Raw genomic sequence first — 23,076 nt, forward strand, 5'->3', positions numbered from 1 at the left:
AATAAATTAGAGTTAGCATTTGGTTTCGTTCTGGTTCTTTCTCTAATAGTGTTAGGAAACTATCTCTTGGTTTCATTGTTAGGAAACTATCTCAGTTCTTCTCTTAGGATAATGTTGCATGTTAGGTGGCCCTTTTCATTGTTACATTTTGGTTCTTAGCCAATTAGGGTCCCTAAAAATTGCTCAATCTTGTCGTAGCCCAATTCGGGTGAGCTATTTTCTTTGTAACATTTTCTACTTTTAATGGATTGACACCCAATTTCCCTAAAAATAATAATAACAATAAATAATTTTTTTTTTTAAAGATTGGGGAAATTACTGATCACACCCTGTACTTTAGGTACGTCGATAATTCAGTCCCTCACATCTTAATTTTAACAAATAACTCCCCGGACATTCAAATTTCACACAATTTGGTCTAAAATGACCATTTTACCCCTCACTTCCTCTTTTTTTTAATTATTCTTCTCTCTCTTTTAATGTTATTTTTTCTGCTTCTCTCTCTCTCTCTCTCTCTCTCTCTCTCTCTCTCTCTCTCTCTCTCTCTCTCTCTCTCTCTCTCTCTCTCTCTCTCTCTCTCTCTCTCTCTCTCTCTCTCTCTCTCTCTCTCTCTCTCTCTCTCTCGGCAACCATCTTACCAAGATGCATTCCGACATGCCCCTCAAGATACCTCACCAATGTACCCATCAACCTAATGCATTCCTTTCTAACAGCGCTCTTCTGTTCCGAATCTGTATCCAAATTACACAACAGAAATGGAGCAGTCCCATCTGGGTTCAAGCACGTACTCTGCCATTTTCTCAAGCTCCTCGACACCTGTTTGGTAAGCATCTCGATCAACAAGCTTATTCAGCGTAACAACCACCTTTTGTTTGAGCTCGAAAACCACATGTTGCACAATGACTCCCATTTCGTCTCCCCTTAGCATGCGTCTTCATCTTGATCATCAAATCCTAACTCAATAGCCCCAAATTCCACCTATTCCCTCCACAATCAAGAACCCCACTTCCTAACTGTAGGAATCAAATCACTAAAATCCTGCAAAATTGAAAGCAAAACAAGATTTCAACAACCCAAACCAACATTATTGATTCCCACAGCTATGTTTTCATTCAGTTTTTAAATAAAAGATTTGGGTAAGAAACCAAATTAAACATTACAAGTAAAAAAAGATCAAAACTTTCTTTCTCTAACTCTACGAAAACCACGCAAATTTAAGTTATTGAATTCATTAAACCCTAAATGCTATTAGAAACAGTATACAAAGACTTAAACCCTAAATTTTGAACCAAGCCCACTTACACATATTGACATTTAACTCCAGAGGAAACTTGCCCAGATGAACAGGAAGCTTCAGCGTGGTGGAATCATAGCGAAGTATGGGAGCTTCGTCTTGTTCTTCCGCCATTTTCTCAAGCTCCACGACGGAAGGGGTGTCGAAATCGGGCTCGCCGGTGACTGATTGGATCACGAGGACTCCGGCTTGGTTAATCGGCTAATCGCATCCTCTAAATCTTCCGGCGCCGTCTTTCTGAGGAGAGAGAGAGAGAGAGAGAGAGAGAGAGAGAGAGAGAGAGAGAGAGAGAGAGAGAGAGAGAGAGAGAGAGAGAGAGAGAGAGAGAGAAAGAGAGAGAGACCTAGGGTTTGACAATGAGGAGTCCACGACGTCAAGTTGGCGGAGGGACGACGAGGGAGGCTCAGGCGAGTTGGCGAGAGAAGAGAGAGAGAGAGAGGCAAGCAAAAAAAATAACAAAAAAAAAAAGAGAGAGAGAGAGAGGGAGAGAAGAATTTAAAATAAAAAAAAAAATAAAAAAAAAGAGGAAGTGAGGGGTAAAATGGTCATTTTGAACCAAATTGTGTGAAATTTGAATGTCTGGGAAGTTATTTATTAAAATTAAGATGTGAGGGTCTGAACTGTCGACGCACCCAAATTACAGGATGTGACCAGTTATTTCCCCAAAAAAAATTTTGTTTTAGTTTTCTTGATTCTAGGAGGAGGAAAACTTGAATTCAAAACCTCATCTATAATTGGAAAAAGAAAAATCATCAAATAAATTTAGTCTAGATACATTATTCCCTTTCAATAAAAATATTATTAAATGTTAGGTAATTAACTGAAAATATCTAACAGATCATGTGTGGTGATAAGTTTTTTTCGATAGAATGTGTGATGATAAGTTAGATGATAACTGAAACAAAGTTTGTTTTGCAGTGCTTGAAAACTGCTGAAAGTTCTTTCAAATTAATAATTAGATACACTTTCAGCAGCAATCAAGTTATTATTATTATTTTTTAATCCCACTGCATTTACGAATAGCATGCATTTAAATTTTAGTACAAAAGTTCATGTACATGCAACAAATGCACCACTTAGTAAAACGGCTTTCTGTCCCTGGCTCCTTATCTTCTACAACAAACTTGCTCAAAAGGCGTGACGTTTCAGTCCCAGGATTATTCATGCCAATGAAACATGTAATGAAGTAATAAACCCTCCCAATATTATTGCGTGGTTCGAACTGCTTACCCTTTTGTTTTTTAATCCTACATTTTGGTTGGCAATTGCGTCTCCTTGAATTGGGCCTTGGCTAATTAATCTGCAGTGAACAAGGCTTTAGTATAGTTTTTTGGATTGGATGGGAACATAAATCGTCCTATATCAAATCTTGAACACTGGTTCTTCTAGGAGACCTAGACAACGGTATCCTTTATCTTCATACCTTTTCTTATATGTATTGAACCTTTTATAGCGAATCTTAATTTCTTTACTGAAAAGACTTATCATATGGAACTTCTCTCTTCAACTAGGGGATTACGAATTTCTAACTTATACTTTGTCGATCATTGTTTAATTTTTGCTCAAGCTTCAACCAAAGCTGCTTCTACTCTCAGGGATATATACAAAATATATCTTTCAACTTGCATCTGGCCAAAAAGTTAACTATCATAAGTTTATTATCAATTTTTCTACTTCAACACCATGACAAAAGAAAGATCAGACCACTAACATTCTTAATATTCCCCATAAATATTCCATGGACAAGTATGCTACACCAGATTCCTGAATGGCTCTCCATTTTAATTTCTAGTTATCTCGCTTATAAATATAGAGACCGAGATAAGTAGTTATGTGTTTAGGTAAACTCATCAATCAAGACCTTTGACTCGTCTTTCCCCAAACCCTAGCCTCTGCAGCTCTGCGCTCCATCAATGGCGGCCGACATTAGCCTCAGTCGTAAGCCACATATTGATGGCCTTCCAATGCCGATCTTGTGCTGCAACCACTAAATCTAGCCTAGCACTTTTATCACCACATTTGCTTCTCGCCGGAGTGAAACAGTGAATGAGATGGATTGGCGGTTTGATCACCAATGAGACCCAAGGTTTGGTGAGTGCGAGACTGGTGGTTTCGAATTCTTGCCTTAAGCTAAAGTTTTGGTCATGTGCCATTTCTATGGCAGTACTCTCGGGAACAATGTGCTTCAATTTCTGTGCTTTTTTTACCATCCACATGGTGGTGTATTCCCTTGAACGTGGTCTAGCAATTTCTGGACACAATGTCGAACATGGTGAAGTTGTTCATCACTTCATCTTGATGTTGGTGGTGAAGAAGTTGCATCGTGACACGTGTGTGTGGTTACACTTCATAGTTGCCCCTGGCTATAAGCAGAAAGTTTAGTTAATGGTTGAGCAATCGGCTCATAGATGGCATTAATAGTGACGGAACTGGAAATATAGATCTTGCTAGGAATATGTCTTGATATTGAGCTCAAAACCGGTAATACTAATATGTTGTAATATTTTCGAACATTAATAGAATTTACTTTTCAAACATTCTTGGACTCCACTAACAAAACAATCTGGTCACATGGAACTTAATACATTCAATAAGAAAAAGCTTCATACTTCATGCATGTATGAGTCAGAAAAGGCTATTGTGCATCCGAACTCTATAGTTCATGCGCACATATGAAAGTCGCCTGTCTGAAACGTTCAAAAAGAAATCCATATGGAAAGCCCTAGTCCAAAATCCTGAAGAAATAAAATTGCAGAAAGACAGAACTTGAAATGTAAAAACTAAAAATGCTAGTTTTCTTTGATAAGATGGGCTGAATCGGTACATATCATGTTCCCACAAATCAGGAATCAGTGACACGTGGCTGGTTATCCTTCACCACAGTACAATGGCTATTTTGAATTATCACAGTTTAGTGACAGCTAATCAGCTATCAAGCACTGAGATACCGCAAACACCAGCAAACGCCACTGTAGCAAGGATCACCCGTAGTTGTAACAGGAAATAAATTATACATATATCTAAGGCTGAGTTTACTATTCCAAACTGTTCACTCAGAAGCGGAAATGACGGTTTTGCCCTCTGTTTTTGCTTTGACTTACGGCTCTGCCATGTCCCCTAACTATATAAGCAAAAATCCCAAATTCTTAGTTTCTTCGGGAAGCCTCTATCAACATCCATATTCGCTGTTTCGCAGCATCAAACCCAGCCATCAAAATCAACAATCTCCCACTAACTTCAGCCTCTATCAACATCAGTCGCTCCATTCCAATTTCAGTTCGACAAGCCACTAACTTTATAGGTGCGCTTTTACAATCATGGCATTCAAATCCCCAATTTATATGAGCGGAATGGATGTTTGTGTTTTCAATGGCCATATTAAAATGGCAGAGTGGAATCACGCGAAAGAAGGAGAAGAAGGATCTGGGTTTGCGTTTGTTTTGGATTGCGCATGTAAGTTTTTTCTTTTGTCTGATTCTGGGTTTTTGTTTTGGATTGCTCAATTTTTTGGATGGGTATTGTTGTTGTGCAGAAAAATATTCATTGAGGAATTGCAAGTTTAATCACCATATTAGACATTTATGCCGTTTTTCGCTGTTTTGTAATTTATCTTTGATAGATTCCAATAAACCCTCACAATTTTATGAATGTAGGACACCATACATCTTGAGTTCAGAAATACTGCTGTTATGTATAGTGGGAAGAGTATGAGGCGTTGCAATCATAACTCATGCAGGGAGAAAATGCAATGCCAACCCCTGAAGCCCGAAGGTATGTTCATTTTGAAAAAATAAAATAAAAAATTAATTGCATTATTTACTGGAGCTCACTGTAACTACTGAGTACTGATATGAGTGTTCTTTGCTATATGGTCAAATAATGAGTCATAAACACCCTTTAGAACCAAGTGTTGTTGTCGAAGTAAAAACAATTTTCAGTAGAATAGGATTTCCAGTCAATTGTGAATTGTGATTGGGTATGTGTGTTGAATTTTCAGACACCCTATGAAGTTTTCTAATTGAGAGGAAAGTCTGTAGAGATTTAATTTCGGTCTCCAAAATCATTGAATCAATGTTCAGGGATTCAGGAAGGTTGATCCAAACTGGTGGGAGTTTGCAAACGAGTGGTTCCCAAGGAGCAGATACATTTATTGAAAAATTTTGTGAGGAGAAAATGCAACAATAACTTTTCCTCTCAGAGTTCATGTTCTGGATTTCTGGTATGTGTTTTGATTTGGGAAAGAACATTTATTGGTTTTTTGCTTAATACATTTTCATATTGAAGAAAATTGTTACTGATGCGGATTTTGTATGTTTGATTCAGTTTCAGGGTTGGACCTAATTTTCAAGTTTTCAGCTTTATAATCCCAAAAGCTAGGAGAGATTTAGGGCTTGACATAATCTAAAAGCCATGGGAGAAGATCATGTGTACACAAAAGATCAGAGGGTTGAATCCATTCCAGATAGTTTCTCAAATTTTGATTTGTTTTTAGTGTTACCCCGTTCTCTTCTTTTTACCAAAACCTGTCTTCATTTGTTTGTGTACAGCTCCTTGCATTCTCTGGCTCACACCCACTTAACAGTAATCGGCTCAGGTGATTTATATGATCTCTTATATATGCCAATGTAATTCATATATGATCTGTATGATATAGTATTGTTTAATGATTACATCAGTTTAAATGGTTAGTTGTAGTTGGAGTAACCGTATCGGAATTGCTTAGTGAGGGTGCACTTGCTATTGTTAGTTTCTTATTCTTTCCCGTTGTTTGAATTGTACTTAACTATCTCAATTATTTCTGCACGATCAAATTGCTTTTCCACAGTGATTTCTATTCAATGTTAATGATCTATATGTCTTATCAACTTCACGTTGTTCAATACGTATTTCTGTAGCTCTGTTTATTTGAATCAGTCATGTAGAGTTTCTAAACTGTAATACATTGCCCTAAAAAGGTTCTTCCCTTTTCCTTTCCAGTTTTAATAGTGAGGTTTCTTCCCTTTTCGTTTCCCTTACAAGCTGGAATTTGGGCTTTTGAACATCAAGCTTGAACGTATGGATACTTTCTTTTCCTGTTATCTTTAGTCAACGTCTTAGTTTGAGTGAACAAAAACTAGAGGATCAGATGTTTTGACTCCACAGAGGTGCACTCTCTACAGTGACTGTATTTGTTTATGCAAATTCTGTATGCAAGCAGGTCTGCCATTACCCTGATCCTGTAACAAGGTAAACAAAATCTATTCACCTATTGAAAGATGGAAAAGACCATTTGGTTAAAGCTTTCACTTCAAAACCACATTATTTTGAATCCCTATTATAGTTTGGCTCACTATTTACCTGAGTGAGTGCATGGGTCAGTATTCTATCAGGAATTAGATAACAAAAAGCTTTATTGATTAGCTATTTCTTATTCCACTTATGCTATTCTGCTATATTTGTGCACAAATTTTTAGGGTCGCAAGTTTGAATGAATTCTATAGTTACTATACTAGAGAAGAATAGAGCTTGAAGAATGGTTTGGGTTGCTCTACTGGGCACTTTTAGACGTTTTTGTCATGCCAATTGAGGCTCTTTACTACATTTCAAAAAAAAGATGAAGATCCTCTTGACCCTTTGTATTATGTATGGCAGTCTTTCGACATAAGTTCAATACAAACTTCATTTACTTCTCTTTTTAAATCCTTTTGTTCTTTTCTTTTCAGGTTTAACATTGCACCAGACTTGATGAATCAAGCAAAAGATTATTTGAACAGAACTATGTTTGTTATATTGTTGGCTAGAGTGAGTGTTTTAGAATGCAAAAAAAAAAAAAAAATGTATCTTCTAATGTTCCAATTATGTTTATTCGACCCAAAAGTTGTGGTTGCACAGTTTTGTGCAGTCCCGCTTACTTTGAATGCCAATTTAGGATGGCCTGCCGTTGGAATGTTGATTTATGTGATTCTGTATTTGTCCTATCTCTGTTTCTTTGTTAGTACATTTTGAATGAGAACCTCTCCTATCTGCCGCAAAGAAGGTAATGTGTGCTGAACATTAATATGCGATAATAGTTACTAGGAATTTCTAATTTAGAGCTCTTTAAATTGAATGAATTCTTCAAAAGTGAGATTATTTTGACAACAAATATTGCCCCAGAAATGTTAGTGTTAAATTAGAAGTGCCACATCAAACAAACAAATCCGCGGCATCGTGCGGGCTATACCGCTATACATAACTATAGACGAGAATTAAAGGGTGATATGTTGCTAGGGGTCATAACGGAGATTGGAGAAAAACCAAACACATAAATGACCCAATGAAGCAAAACATTAAATCAATAGCAGATACCCTACCATTGATTCTTGGTGTTTCTTCCCTCTTTGTTACATCCCTGTTAACCTGTAAAACCATCAGACGCTCCTATCTCATTCCTGCTCAATTCTTACCTCTTTATCAACTAATAACCCCAACCCTAGACTTGCACATGCAAATCCCACTTATCTACAGTCTTATAACTCAAACAACAACTTGTTTGGTGAAAACTAAAATTTGAGACTCGCCGAACAATCTTTGCCCTGGTACAAATTCTACAAAGCCATCATATTGAAGTACAGAAGCAACACACCATCACATACTCCCACCTAAAGCAAAAATTTTCAACCCAATGCACAAGGCATCATAAAATCTTTCACACCATGGATTCAATAGATCTGCAATTCAGTTTATTCCAAATCAACCTAGTGTATATACATTGGCTCAACTATTTACTTTTTGAGTTTTGGAATACAAGACGAACACAAATTAAAACTGAACACAGCCCTGATTTCAATTGATTCAGTAAACATGGCTGACATATGTTGAACTGAACTAATTAGCTCTTAACTAGTCAGGAACCCTTATGGATTCTATCAAGGTAAGAGTCAACTAGATATCAAACATGAGTGCATTTTCAGTCTGGTCCTGAGCGACCATAAAGGTCATTACTTCTTTTTTTTAAGGTCAATTATCCCTAAAATAAGTTTTCACTTGCTTAGATGGTAAGGACGTTCCAAAAGTATCTGTTTGTACCCCATCACCTCTTATGTAGTTCTGTCCTAATTGACTTGGCTTCGGCCCCACTTGTAGAATAGGAGGTAGTAGAAGCAAACATCAAATAACCACACATACAAAGACCACTGTGTTCGAAAAACAAAAAAAGAAAGGGAAAAAAACAAAAAACTAGGCTAAGAATATCACCATAAACCATTAAGAAGAAACAAAGTACAACATGAACTAAAAAATCGTGACGTAAAGCTACCTCAAAGTATCCCCATGTCATTGCATCCCAATTTCCCAAGCCATAAGACAACTCCTGTCAATCCCCTTCCAAGTAGCCCCACTCTCATAACACGCACAAAACCTATCACTATGACTATTTAACTATTACTTTACATACTCTAGAAATATTCAACTGAAAGCAAATCTATCACGGGGAATACAGTTATTTAACAAAAAAAGTCTCCCCATCACCTATTCTGGACAAGCAATAGTGAAACCTCACAGGCGAAGCAAATATAAATACAAACAGGGTTACTTAAAAAAATAACATAAATCCTTTATAGCGTCCCTGTAGCGTAACATTTCTCTGAAACCGAGAAATCACCCAAACCATATTGCATTCCAGGGTTCAAACTCGCCTAACCCTACAATCTTTGGGAGGCAGGGAACTTTAGCAAATAGCTAAGTAGATAGGTACGATGAGCCTGTACATGGCATTTGAAAAAGCCAAATTGATGCTGAAAATATGCATTTTCAGCTTCCCCTTGTGTATGTAAATGCACTGTAATGTTACACTGCTAATGGAAATGCAAAGAATTCAAGAACTAAGTTTATAGCATCTACTTCATCTAGTAACAGAAGAAAAGTTTTACCAATATTATATTCAACATATGAACATGTTAATGCAGGTGTGCAAGAAATTCTACCGATTACTTAAAAGATATGAATTTTAAAATATTGCTTACTTACTACAACTGCAGGGCAGGAAACTTATATTCTCTTGTATGCCTGTTACAAAAATCGGGATGTAGATGATTTCATCAGTAGAACTTACGAGCATAGAATCTTACAATTACAAATCCCAGATGCTCTCATACACTTGGAATCAACAGGCATCAGTTTCAAGCCCTACTTCTCCGGTGCGTACTTGAGCTCTTTCTCCTCAATTAAATTCTTCTGCTCTCCCTCTGTGGTAGCCTGCAACTCATCCACCTAAGACACTGAACACCATAAAAATTAGACCTAATTCAAAGGGTTCCACTGCTTAGCGTATACAAAACAGTTCAAGTTTAGGAAAATGCAGTTCAAAGTGTATGGAAGAGAGGTGATAATAATAATATTTCAGAATAACAGAAAAATCAGTGGCAAGTCGGTTCCTTTAAACATGTAGACCCAAGGGACCCACCAAGTTAATGGAAGATCATTTCTTAATTCAACACAGATAGAACAAAGAATTAATGGATGCAGAGATACGAAAGTTATTTTAGTCTGAGCAATACGTAAAAACCAAAAAGTTCCAAAGCAAATTCAATGCTGAGACCAATCAAACCGATAAATAAGACACGTAAACACAATACTCAATTTATTTATTTTTTGGTTACAAGGAGGCCTGAAGCCCAAACAAAAGAAAACAAAGACTCAGAAACTAAACAGCCAAAGCTGTTGCAAAGGAACCAGACCTCACTATGCCATCAATGTCATCTAAGACAGCTTGAATAGTAAAAAGTGGATTGGTATTGAAGCTGTAAGTTCCCAGATCTTGATCAAGACTCCTTTTGGCTAAAATATCAGTGACCGTATTCCTCTCTCAGTAAATATGCTTGATAGAGTAGGATTCAAAATGTTGTGCCAAAGTTTTGCAATTGTTAAACAAGGTTCCAAGAGGATGAAGCACAATACAGTACTGTGTAGAGGTTAAACAACACAGCAGAATCAGTCTCCACTTCCAAATGCTTAATATGATAATATCCATCTCAACAGCCATTTGGAGGCCAGTAAACAAACCCCAGGCGTCTGCTTGAAGTATTTCTCCACGCTCAATGTTCTTCATAAAACCTTTTCTCCATACACCATTACTGTCTCTAATAACCCCACCAGCACCAATTAGTCCCTCCCCAATTCTAGAGCCATCCACATTAAACTTAAAATGACCAATCTCAGGTTTGCCGGCATAGCATCTCCACCCTTGTATTATAATTTTTTGCACGCGAGTTTAGAGATATCCATTCTGTTATTTATTGGAAAATTATAGTTGAGGCACTATATGGACCCTTGAAATCAGTAACAAAGATCTTACTGCGCCATTTCCATATAAACCAACAGATAAAGATGAACAGTTGGGACCAGTTGAAACCCAAGAACTTACAGTTGGATTGGAACAAGTTTGCAGCACACCAACCATGAAACACAATACTTAATTGATTACACATATTACCATCGTCTCGGTGTTTTCTTCCTGTCTTTGTCGCATCCTTATGAACCAGCAAAACTCTCACATGCTCTACCTCATTTCTTAATTCTTACATCCTTAACAACCTGTGAAACTCTCTTGCACGTATATTTCACTAGTGATAGCCCTAACCTTGACTTGCCCATGTAGATCCCGTATGTTTACAGTCTCAAAACTCAAACAAACCACATGGTGAAAACTAGAAAACTAGAACTCACCCAACTATGTTTACCCAGGTGAAAATATTACAAAGCCATCTTTCTCAGATATGGAAGCAATAGAAACAGCATGCACTCCAAATAAAGCAACATCTCAACCCGCTATAAAACTTGTCACAGAATTCATACACCCTTGATCCGGCAAATCTGCATCTTTTTAATCCGGATCAACTGTGTTGAATTGACTCAACTATTGGCCTTTTCAGTTACCAGCTGAACAGAAATTAGAACTGTACACGACCCAGATTATGTGTTATTCAGTAAACTACAGCATATGTATTTTACGCTGAACTAAGCAACTCAACTAGTGAACTCCAGAGGGGAACCAAGGCCAATCTCTCAACATAAGATTCAATTAATGAGTCACATCTAGTGTCTTCAGAATAGAAAGAGATAGATGTAGATTAACAGGGAGCGGAGATGAAACTAGTTCACTTTAGATGTAACAGGGAGTCAACTATGGACCGGGCCCCATAGATTGATATAGATGTAACAGGGAGTCGACTATAGGCCTGTCATATTGAATGCCATAACTTGCAGAACCAGTTCACTAAAGACATGTAACAAGTACTTTACTCAATCAAGGGAGATGAAAATGAAAGGCAAATCTAGCACAGAGAATATAGTTCACAAAATAGTCTCCCCATGAACCTCTTCTAACAATAGTGAAACCTTACCATCTAATCAAAATATAGATACAAACAGGGTTATATAACAAGTTTTATTGATCCTTTTAGCATGATTTTAACATATAAATATATATATTGACGCCAGAAACCCTCAAACCCACAATCATACATGGGTTTAAAGCTGGAGCTCCCGCCAAACCCTACAATCTTTAAGAGGCAAGAAACTGTAGCAGATAAGGTGGATACCTTTGGGGGTTCGAACCCCAAATGACAGAGCCAAAATATGGGCCTGACCACTAAACCCTAGTAGGAATATAATCCTTTTAGCCTGCTAATAAACATTTGATATATATATATATATATATATATATATATATTTTTACGTGAAAAGATTAGTATCTCGCAGTCAAACCTTGTCTTTTTTTTTACCAGCTGAGTAAAGGTCCAACAGTAACAGTACATGGTATTTAAAAGCATAAGCATGTCATTGACACTGAAATATATGCATTTTCCAACTCTCATAATCATCTAAATGAAAAAACCATAATGTTCCGCTACTAATTTTATGTATATAAGTGCTACACATTCAAGGAAAGCTTTGAACTACATAGAAGTTACTACGAAGAAAGTTCTCGCCATTCTCTTCTGAATCAGATGTGCAAGAGATTCTACAAGTTGCTCACACACTACAACTGAGACAAACCTATACTCTCTTATAACAATCAACATTGAGACCATTGCATCAATAGAATAAAATGTAAGAGCATAGAATCTTACAATTATAAATCCGAGATGCATTGTACACCCTTAATCAACATGCATTGGTTCCGGTCCTCCATTTGCATCCTCCATCCCCCCTCTCTGCTCCTTCTCCTCAATTAAACTCTTCTGCTCTTCCTCTATAGTAGTCTGCAACTCATCCACCTGGCAAACACACAGCACAACAACAATCAGACCTAATGTCAACCTTATTAGCGCGCACAACACAATCAACCATTACGAAATTGAACACAGCAACATACCACATGTAAGAGCAGAGCAAACTGCTTCTTACGAAGCTCCAGCATCCTTGAACTGGCAGTATTCTCCGAATCCAAAGCCGCAATCTCCTTCTCCAAATCCGATATGATCTTGAGCGTCTGAGACCGAGGCGGCTGCATAGCAATCAACCTCCGAATGGCCTCGCACTCCTCCTTATGCCGCCTCTCGATCTTAGCCTCCTCCAGTTGCTTCTTAAGCGTTTCAATGTCGGTCTGGGCCTGCAGAATCTGCCGGTTAATCTCCTCCCGCAGCTCATCGAAGTTGTGCTTCTCTCTCAGATTGGCGTCCACGACCGCTTTGCTCTTGAGGAGGGGAATCTCGAAGGTGGAGAGCTCTTGAAGGAAGGCTCTGGCGAGCTTGTCGCAGTCGGCGTAGTTGTCATCGTCCTTGTCGAGCTCGACGAAGAGGGAAGTGAACTTCTTCTGGAGCTTCTTCAATGGCGGTTCGCCTCTTGTGGTGGTGGTGCGGGTGAGAAGTCGGTGCTTGATGATTATGTCGTCTTCATGCGGCCCAAACGCGTAGTTCGCCGCCACGGTCTCGCCGCGACCGGAAACTTTCCTTCCCTTTCCCAACATTTGTGATTCACCAAACCCTAAACCCAATCTCAAGTGAGTTTCTGGGAGGAGGCGCTACAATGGAAAATTGGGAATGGTTTTGAGGTCTTAAAAAAAAAAAAATTTGAGTTTTTGTCCATTTATCCTGTTTCTAGGAATTTTTTTCTCATTTATCTCATTAAGTTTTTTTAATTCCGGCTAATGTTCACCTAGTCAGTTATTGACCAACAAAATAATATTCAACCACCCTTGGATGTAAATCCAATGGCAGAGAGAATTATTATTAAGTTGAGGTGTTTTGTTTTCCACCCTTGGATGTAAATCTAAGGGTTATTGAGCATACATTTTTTGGTCAACAACTGACTAGGTGAACACTACTGTTTTAATTCCTCCTTACTCTTCTCAAAAAAAAATTTCTCCTTACACCCAAAACACTCTAAAAAAGTCTTTCTTAATACCCCATTAAGTTTTTTTTTTTAAGACTATTTTACCCTCACCCCTTTGTTACTTAGAGAGAGAATGGAAGAGAGAGAAATCATAAGGGACTTCGCCAGAACTTTCGCCGGATTCCAGTCACGGGCCACGCGCCCACCGAACTTTTCTGAAAACCTCACCAGAGTTCCCCAAAGTGGTCATCGGAGATCTTATAGGTCGCCAGAAAGGTTTATTGTCCACAATAGACGTCTACTACCCCCAATAGTCTATTGCCTCCTAATAGACGTCTATTGCCCTCTAATAGAGAGACAATAGACTATCTATTGCACCCCAATAGACATATGTTGCCCCCCCCCCCCCCCCAATAAAACTTTCGGTCATCGAAATTAGAACTAATCTTTTTAAAATTAAACAAATAAAATTTTGATTAAAGAAAAAAAATGAGGAGATTACATCAATTCAAAATATTTATTGCCCCCCAAATAGATGCCTATTGCTCCCAATAGAACCTTTTTTTTTTTTTTTTTTTTTCTGAACACCATTGCAATGAAAATAACTACCTCAAACCTCTTATCCGCCGCCAGCTCCTTATCTACCTCTTTTTTTCTATTTTTGTCAAACCTTCATCAACATAATAAAGAACAAAGGGGAAGCACTCATCGAGATAGAACTATTCTTTCTCCATCGTTTCTCTCTCTCCAAAACCCTAGGCGGCGAGAGTCTTCCATTGAAGTGTATGCCCAGTCCGACGACGTAGGACGGGCTCGAAGGGTCCTTTGTGGCAGGGATTGCATGGTCCAGTCAGGGAGAAGGTTGCAGGGTGGCGACATTGGCGTTTGGAGGATTTAACGGCGAAGGGCAGCAGCGGGTTGATGGATGGGTGTCGGGGCCGATGTCGCCTGACCATAGGAAGGAGTGCGGACGTTTTGCGGCGATGTTGTGGGATCAGAGATCGCCTTACGGTGGTGACAGGACGGCGGGGTCGCTACAATTCTCTGGTGGTGGATCAGATCGATTGGACTCGATCTTACAGATCAGATCGATCACTGGGTGGGATGTTCTGGCTCTAATCTCTGGAAGGGTGGGGTGGCTAGCAGGAAGGTGGATGTTGGTGCTGATGCCGGTGGATGGTCGACAAGGGAGGCATCAGCAAGTTGTCAGTTCTGCTCCCGATCTCGGCTTGGGCCGGTTAAACATTGGGTCTAGGCTTTGACCATCTTGTTGGTCTGGGCTTTGACCATTTTGTTGGTCTGGGCTTTGGCCCTTGACCCAACTTATTTTTCTGTTTTGCTTAATTATTATTTACATTTAGTATGCTATGGCTCCATGCCAGTAATAATTCCCTACCAATTTTGGTTAGGGTGAAGTGGGTTTTGTCCTGGTATGCACACTCTGTGTGCCTTGTCTGACCTAACGAGGTGGCGAGTTATTTGCTTGATCAAATAGACGCAACTTCCTAGTAGCCAAAAGAAATTGAGTGATGCCGGATTTATTTTCGTGCGGCAACATAGTGGGAAAATTGTACTATTTGTAATGATGCTTCTTCATGATAGAGTTATCTTTCCGGTATGTCACCACTATGTCAAAGCAAATGGAGTAGTCATTCGTGCACTCTTTGCTAATTGGTGCTTGTTAGAATACATAGGTTTTATGGAGAATCCTGGTATTATTTAGGATGTTCTCTCTATGCTTATTGTAATTTGGGGTTCAGGCTCTATGCGGACCCCCCCTATATCCTGCAATTTCATAAATCAAGATTTGAGGGCAACCGCACCAGCCCCATTTCAAAAAAAATAAAAATAATAATAAAAATAAAGAACAAAGGGATCAGAGGGCATGCCTGGAAGCCATTAACTAGGAAGCTGCTTATTTCAAATAAGAAGCTTCCCAAATTGTATGCCCGTGGTTAGAATCCTAGAAACTAGGCCTGGACATTTTAGCCCAAAAACCCTGACCGAATCGATCCAGACAGTCAAGTCAGGGCCGGGTTTTGAGAAAAAAAATATTGAAAAAATTAAAACCAGGACCATTTGCATTTAAACGGCCCGGTCCTGAGCCCTGATATTCATAAGCCCTAAGAAAGGCCCGAATAAATATAGCCCTATATTACCCTATATTGACTAAGACCCTTGACTTCAGTCAACCTTCAAAAATTCGCAGCCTTCTTCAATTCTTCTGCAACCCCAACCCTTTCCCAAACTCAACACCGACCTGCAGCCTTCGTTTCAGAAACCCACCATCCTAGTAGCTCGAACCTAGCAATCGATTCCTAGATTTTCTCTTAGCCCTCAAGCACAAAGTTCTAACATTCGCGATTTCGAATACCGATTTCCCGATTTCCAGAAACCCAGTAATATGTAGCATCTGCAGCCTTCGAGTTCTTCGATTCCTGGCCTCAATCGATTACTAACTTGATTCCTTAGCCCTCAATCGATTCATAGCTTACCCGATTCATAGCTTTCCCGATTTCCAGAAATCCAGCAATCCCTAGCCCTCAATCCATTCATAGCTTACCCAATTTCGAATTCAAACAAGTACCTAGCTTTCCCGATTTCCAGAAACCCAGAATCTCTAGCCTTCAATACCTTTTGGCCTTATTCGATTACTAACTCAGTCGACAACTTCTCTGGTAGTTGGCAATCTCTGCTATTAAAGGTTGATGTTAAAGGTTTAGATGAGATTGGGGTGGAGGTCATAACTCATTGACCAAGGTATCCATTCAGTTAATGGTGTATGTAAGTTTTCCCATAGTTAATTTCTTTGTATTCTACTACACGGAAATTTTGGGTTGGCAAATATTGGTTCTGTTATTCCATAAATGGTAATTGTATTTTGCAAATTTTAAATAGAATTTCTATGGTTTCCGTGTGCGCATTGATTTGAAATTTTTTGTAATATAAAGTTTATAAACTGAGTTTTCAGTCATGGCTTGGAACCATGAAAAGGTTCAGTCATGAGTTTACCATAATATTGCTTTCAGTATCTTGGTTTGATTCCAATTTTGTGTTTCTGGGTACAAGGATTCGATTTTGATAATGCCCGAAGCAGCTGCAGTTACTGGGGACGAGTTGGTTGTATTTAAAGTTTTAAACGTTGAAATTTCATTTGTTTGTAATTTGTAACTTTGAAGAAGCTATGAAATTTGGATGCTATTGCCTAGTTTGTGATTTGTATGATTTTATATTCTTCTTCTAAACCCAGAAAATCATAAATATGATGAAACTGTGGAGAAAATCTGAAAATGAAGGTAAGCAAAATTAGACTTTTGGGCCCGGAAACCAGGCAGGCCCGGCCTGGGCCTATTTGGTCCGGTCCTTCATGGTCCCTATAACTGAAAAACACCATTTGAGCCCGGCCCGAAAAAAAGAGACTTGGTCCCGGGCCTAGCAAATTGACATGCGGTCCCGGCCCGTGCCCAGGGCTACTAGAAACCATAATCGATTTCAATGGAAAATGAGAAGCCAAAATAGTCTCGGGAAGTGCATAGTATTAAATACCAAAGTGACATATATGGCTTGTACCAAAAAAAGAAAAATAAAAAAGTGACATATATGGCAGGTGTCTCTCATATAACTACTGGTCTTCTGCATGCACTACCAAACCACCGATCAAAACCCCAAACAACAAGACAATCACACCTAAAAAGCAGCTGCAAAAGTGAAAGCAAATCGAGTCATATCTATAAATATGAAACCTTTATCATCATCATCAGCTTGATCGATCAGGAGCACCAAAAACACCATTTCTGCATTCCCGGCTGAAGCGAAACCCCAATTAATAACCAGCCCCAAATTTAATTACTGGGAAATGGAATGCAAAGGTTGAGAGCGCAAAGAGCACGATCCTATAGGTAGTTTCTCCGACCTTGACGCGCGGCAGTTCGGTAACGCCGGAGGGAATCGGCATGCTTATGGCCTAAACAAAGAGCTACGGTTGTATTTGGATGTGAGTCAGGTCGGGTTTACCGACGAGTACGTCGAGGATGAGAGAGGAGAGAAAAACCGAGATCTGAAATAGGAGAGAGATAGGGGAATAAATAAGGGTAAAATTGTTATTTTGCCTCAAATTGGATTAGTGGGAATAAAAATTTGTTGATGGGGTAAGTGGGACAATTCTGGCTGATTTTAGTGCTTTTGGTCAATGACCCAAATTTTTTATTTTTTTTTATTTTGAACAATCAAAATGTTGGAGTGAAATTCGAACTCCTTACTTTAGAATCTACACTCTTTTGAATGATAAATTTTGAGTTACTAAAGGTAAAATTTAAGTTACCAAAGAATGAAACATACATTATAAAATAATAAGTGCGGATTTCACTCACCTAAAAATAACAATTCAATTTTTTATTTGGTACAAAATTACATTTCCAACTCGAGGAAAACAAATCAACATAATAATTATTTTCAAAACTCAACAAATCAAATCTTAAAATGATGTCCCTCTTGGACAATAAAAGAAGGAATACACAAGAGATTTCTTTTAAAAACGGTAATAATGAGTTACAATAGCCATGTAGTTACCCCCATGAATACACTAGCAAACAAACTAGAGCACTAACTGGATCGGGTCTTTCGCCCAAAGGCTTGGTTCCCAATTTACTACCCAAGGTCACACTAGACTGAAAACATTTAAAGATGTCACAGTAGACCCATGGTCACACTAGATCGAAAACATTTAAGAGGTCAACATCACTAAAATTGTAATCACCACAATACCATTCCACCAAGAGAGAGAGAGAGAGAGAGAGAGAGAGATATATATATATATATATATATATATATTTAATCCATATAGGATTAAATACTTGTTACTTCTCAAACTTTTCCCTGAAAAACAGTTTAGTCCATCGCCTTTCAAATTAAACTGGATATATAGTCCTTATTCTTTCTAATTCTCACACAACAGATCCAAAACAGGTCTAAAATAACTATTCTACCCCAAAGATCTTTTTTTATTTTTTTCTCTCTCTTTTTCTAATTTTTCTCTTGTTATAAATATTATATAAATGTGGTTGTCCACTGTAAATATTCATTAGTTATGTCCTTATGATGTAAACATTACTCTATATAAAGGGGTCTAATGAGAATGAAATACACACTTCTACCTCCTCCTACACTTTGTTTCTCTATTCTATCTCTCTCTAATTCTCTAGTTTATAACACGTTATCAGCACGAATTTGCTCTTATTTTTCTTCTTCTTCTTCTTCTTTGAACTCCATGATGATCCGCAAGCCTTATGGTGCAACATAGTTGCTTATGACCAAGGCTAATGATCTATGAGTTTTTCTTCTTTCTCTCCTAGATGAATATCAATTTCTTTATGCTATCATTTACATATATTTGTATGTATCTTTTATATGATATAATTGTTGAAAATTTATATTTCATATACGACAATGAGAACTACATGTTCCATTGCTCAAGACTCGAGTCCTCTGACCGAGTAGTCTTAGAACCTATGGTTCTATAGACATCACACGAATGTTTTTCTCGTGTGTTCCCTATGGGATCCATTGTTCATATTTATGAACTCTTAGAAACTTTTGTTTCGTATATAAATTTTTCATAGAACATACTGTTCTAATAATTATGGATCCTGATATATCTCATCTTTTCTCTTTGTAGAAAGATGATCGATACATCTAATAAAATTGGAGTTTGATCCTCTTAAAATTTCTGGCAAGAACTATTTGATGCTAAAAATGTCATCAAAGTTGACAATAAGTCATCTATGCAAGATCCCGCCAAGCCTATGATTTTCTTGCGTTATCATCTTGATAAGATCTTAAAAGATGATTACCTTACGGTGAAAGATCCACTTGAGATTTGGCAAGCATTGGCTGATCGATTTGCTCACCAGAAAACCATTGTTCTATCTAGAGCACGATATGAATGGACGCATTTTGCACCTTCAGAACTTTAAATCTGTCACTGATTTTCAATTCCGCTAAACATATGATTACCTCCCAACTAAAATTATGTGGAGAATCTGTCAGTGAAGATAACAAGCTCAAAGTCTCTGATTTTTTTGTGGACAATGGAAAACATATTGATTACATGATCAGCGGCGGTTTTCTTGACACCGATAAAGTTTAAGCCTATGTTTAGGGTTTTTTTTGTCTCTATTTATTTTGTTTAGTCATTTTAAGCCTATGTTTTGGCACCGATTAAACATAATTATGTTTCATTATCGTTATCTGTTTAATCATATTTATTACGTTTAAATTACTTTTATTACAATTCTTTCATAACCGAATTTGTATTTGTTGCAAGAGTTACGATTATCATGATAATATTTTTAATTGCCATTATCTTGTAGTTATTGTTATTAATAACTCATTTTATTATCAATTTTATTACCATTCTCTGGTAATTTAATTACCTCATATGATTATGTCGTTTTTGAAAAAATAACAAAATTATTTTTCCATCGCTGGGACTTGAACCCAGGTCTTTTTGGGTGAGAACCAAATATCCTAACCAACTACACTACAACAGATTTTTGATTATTTTGTTATAATGTTATATTAATGCATGTATCAATTATTGACTCTAAATGAGCACCCCTCTATTTTTGGCATATGGTACTCACATATTGGTATCAACAATATCAATTATATTTTCACACAAAATTGAGGTATGTATTTTCATGAGTTTGACAACTTCATTTTGATTTCCTCTTATTGTCTTATCTGATAATCTGACATAAAGTTGTCAATTTCTAATGAGATCGAAACTACATGTTTCTTGATCCAATTACATGTGGACTTAAAATTCCTCCACTGATTGTTATACAATCAAATAGATCGAAACATCTTGTTTCTTGATCTCCAATTATGTCAGGACCTTTATCCCTTCTCTTTATGAGTACATGTGAACCTCTGTTCACTCCACTTTTAGAACATGCTTCTAATTGTGAAGACTCAAACTAAATGGTTTGAGTATGAGGGCTATGATCCCTAAATTTATTATTATTGGAGTATATACTTATATCCATATGGACAACTGTCCCAGACTCAAATTTGAGTATATAATTTTGACATTTGTTTTCAGTGTCAAACAATAATATGAACAACGTGTTCATTAATAAATTCAATTTGAACCATGAATGTTCATGATAAATATAATGACAAACATAGTTGTCTTGCCTGCATATAATGCAACTATGGACATGATCCATTGCAATTGTTGATAATTTTTCACAAATGATGCTTCCAAAAGCTAAGGTAATAATCATCTCAAGAGCTGCAGATCTTGATTGATGGCCGGCTCCAACTGATGGAGCTCGTATTATGTTACCTATGTGGAATATATTGCATATATTTGGTGATGAAATTTTCACCTAATTTAAGTTGTATTAATCAACTATAAGTATATTACTGTATACTGTATCATGAATTAAAAATTTCATTAAGCCAAATGAAAATTATTTTGGCGTGACTAGTGTCTCATTATTTATATCATGTAGACTTATCTACATACTTTACATTATTGTATAATACAACAATAATTGCAAATCTTCCTAACGAGGATATTATAATTTATCGCATATCTGCGAGTTGTCACTTTAATAAGACAATTCTCCCGTCATTAGGGGGAGAAATATTATGAAAAACGATATGAATTAGTGTGTGATATTTATCCACCATGTCTTATTATTATCTTCAGAAAAAGTCTCAATCAATTATGAGAAATTGAGAAAGTGACACTTATTAAAGACAAGTTTTTGACCTAAAAATTAGTTTGGGCTCGCCACCCACCAATGGATTTCCAATCCAAATTTTTTATACGCATATTTTGCGAATGGTCAAACTAGATGATCTTCCCGCCGTTAGGGGGAGGAAACACTATTGTAACGGCGTGCATTATGTGGGATATATCCACCAAGTCCAATGTTTTAATCTCTCTATCAGAGAAGATTATACAAGCCCTATAACACTCGTTATGAGGTTATACAAAGATCCAAATTCTTTAATTAATTTGTCCTTGAGAGACAACAAATGCCCTAAAAGAGGCATGGGTACCGGATATGAATAAGCTTATTATAGCTAATGCATGCATATATTTTGAATGTGTGATAGATCTCTAATTGATGATCATTGATGATATCTCATCTGTAGTTGCAACTAAATATCATCAAGGGCTATATACTACCACGTTTCATTGTGTCGACAAATCATACTATTGGCCAAATTGGAAAGAGGCAATTCCAATGAATTTGAATATTGTAAATGTGATGATATATTTGGACTTTATAACCCCTAAAATACAAGAGAGTGTTCATTCTAGTGAATTAAAATCACTATGACACAAGTCTCTTTATAGAGACAAGGGCTTATCATTCTTTTCCAAGCGACAACTTTTCTATAAGTACAGTGGTATATTGACGAGAGACTTATGGCATGTTGTCTTGGCTAATATGAAAATCTTAAAGGAAAATTGCTAAAAGCAAATCCCCAAATCCTATGTGTCATTATAAGCATATTGCTTAATCAAATCCTTGACCGATTCATATTGCCAAAGGCAAGTCCATGAATGAATGAGCTTAAAGCTCACTCATGGAATCAAAAGTCTAAAGCTCATACATACTCATTCAATTACGGTCAAAGTGACTTATTGCCTCAATGAGTACTATGACAAGACTAAGAAATCGAATTCGAATCATACTCATAATGTTGCAACATATTCTAACTTTCGCAAAGTTATGAATTTATCTAGAGCTCATATTGAGCCTATATGAAACTATCAATTACACAAATTGATATTTATAGCTAAGTATGTCATACTTAAATTTCAATGCTTGAATAAAGGTAAATGTGTCAATTGTTGTTCATTTATATTGTTATTCTTTAACTAATATCTTTATCTATAATTTGAGCATATGAAATTGGTTCTACTCTTATCATGTCAGGTAAGATTCATTAAGAACATCATAGTTTTATTGGTAATGCCCTAACTTTTGCAAGAATTGCCATTCATGATGAGTCCCTTTTATGCAAAGCACACATGGTCTCACCTGTGTGATCGACACACCATATCTAATATACATGGTGCATGTATTTTATTACATACATGACTGAAGCTTGCAACAATCAGGGGAAGATTCTCATCAGGGGGAGCATTCAAAATTATGCTACCTAGGATGTATGCGCGTTGTACTCTTTTTCTCCTTCGACCGGGGTTGTTTTTGTCCCACTGGGTTTTTGTTACCTGGCAAGGTTTTTGACCAGGCAACATTAAGCGCGTCCAACACCATATCATTTAGTGGTGGACATCCAAGGGGGAGTGTTATAAATATTATATAAATGTGGTTGTCAACTGTAAATATTCATTAGTTATGTCCTTATGATGTAAACATTACTCCTATATAAAGGGGTCTAATGAGAATGAAATACACACTTCTACCTCCTCCTACACTCTGTTTCTCTATTCTATCTCT

At 37.2% G+C, this 23,076-nt stretch overlaps 1 protein-coding gene, 1 long non-coding RNA gene and 1 other non-coding gene across 10 annotated transcripts; 1 reads left to right on the top strand and 2 right to left on the bottom strand.

Annotated features, from left to right (window-relative positions):
• Positions 1-4,408: 4,408 nt before the first annotated feature.
• On the top strand, positions 4,409-7,206 carry LOC112174161. Of its 6 annotated transcripts, none has more exons than XR_005801688.1 (5): positions 4,409-4,747; positions 4,948-5,065; positions 5,374-5,513; positions 5,618-6,520; positions 6,997-7,206. It is a non-coding gene; the product is annotated as an uncharacterized LOC112174161 (long non-coding RNA). The 6 variants fall into 6 exon arrangements; XR_005801689.1 differs by having other exon boundaries at positions 4,412-4,747; positions 5,618-5,888; positions 6,272-7,206; XR_005801691.1 differs by having other exon boundaries at positions 4,412-4,747; positions 5,618-5,888.
• A 1,930-nt stretch (positions 7,207-9,136) lies between these two features.
• Positions 9,137-13,310, bottom strand: LOC112173925 (THO complex subunit 7A). Of its 3 annotated transcripts, none has more exons than XM_040508705.1 (3): positions 12,630-13,310; positions 12,385-12,531; positions 9,137-9,523 (listed from the first exon to the last, which is right to left on the bottom strand). In XM_040508705.1, exons 1-2 carry the CDS (start codon positions 13,221-13,223, stop codon positions 12,415-12,417), a joined length of 711 nt encoding a protein of 236 aa, XP_040364639.1. In that variant the 5' UTR covers positions 13,224-13,310; the 3' UTR covers positions 9,137-9,523; positions 12,385-12,414. The 3 variants fall into 3 exon arrangements, with proteins under 3 accessions (XP_040364639.1, XP_024167377.1, XP_040364640.1); XM_024311609.2 differs by having other exon boundaries at positions 9,140-9,531; XM_040508706.1 differs by lacking the exon at positions 9,137-9,523 and adding an exon at positions 9,859-11,528.
• Positions 13,311-20,062: 6,752 nt separating this feature from the next.
• On the bottom strand, positions 20,063-20,136 carry TRNAE-CUC. The gene has a single exon. It is a non-coding gene; the product is annotated as a tRNA-Glu (tRNA).
• Positions 20,137-23,076: the final 2,940 nt, after the last annotated feature.

This window comes from Rosa chinensis, chromosome 6, assembly GCF_002994745.2.
Source record: "Rosa chinensis cultivar Old Blush chromosome 6, RchiOBHm-V2, whole genome shotgun sequence".
Classification (NCBI taxonomy): Eukaryota; Viridiplantae; Streptophyta; class Magnoliopsida; order Rosales; family Rosaceae; genus Rosa; species Rosa chinensis.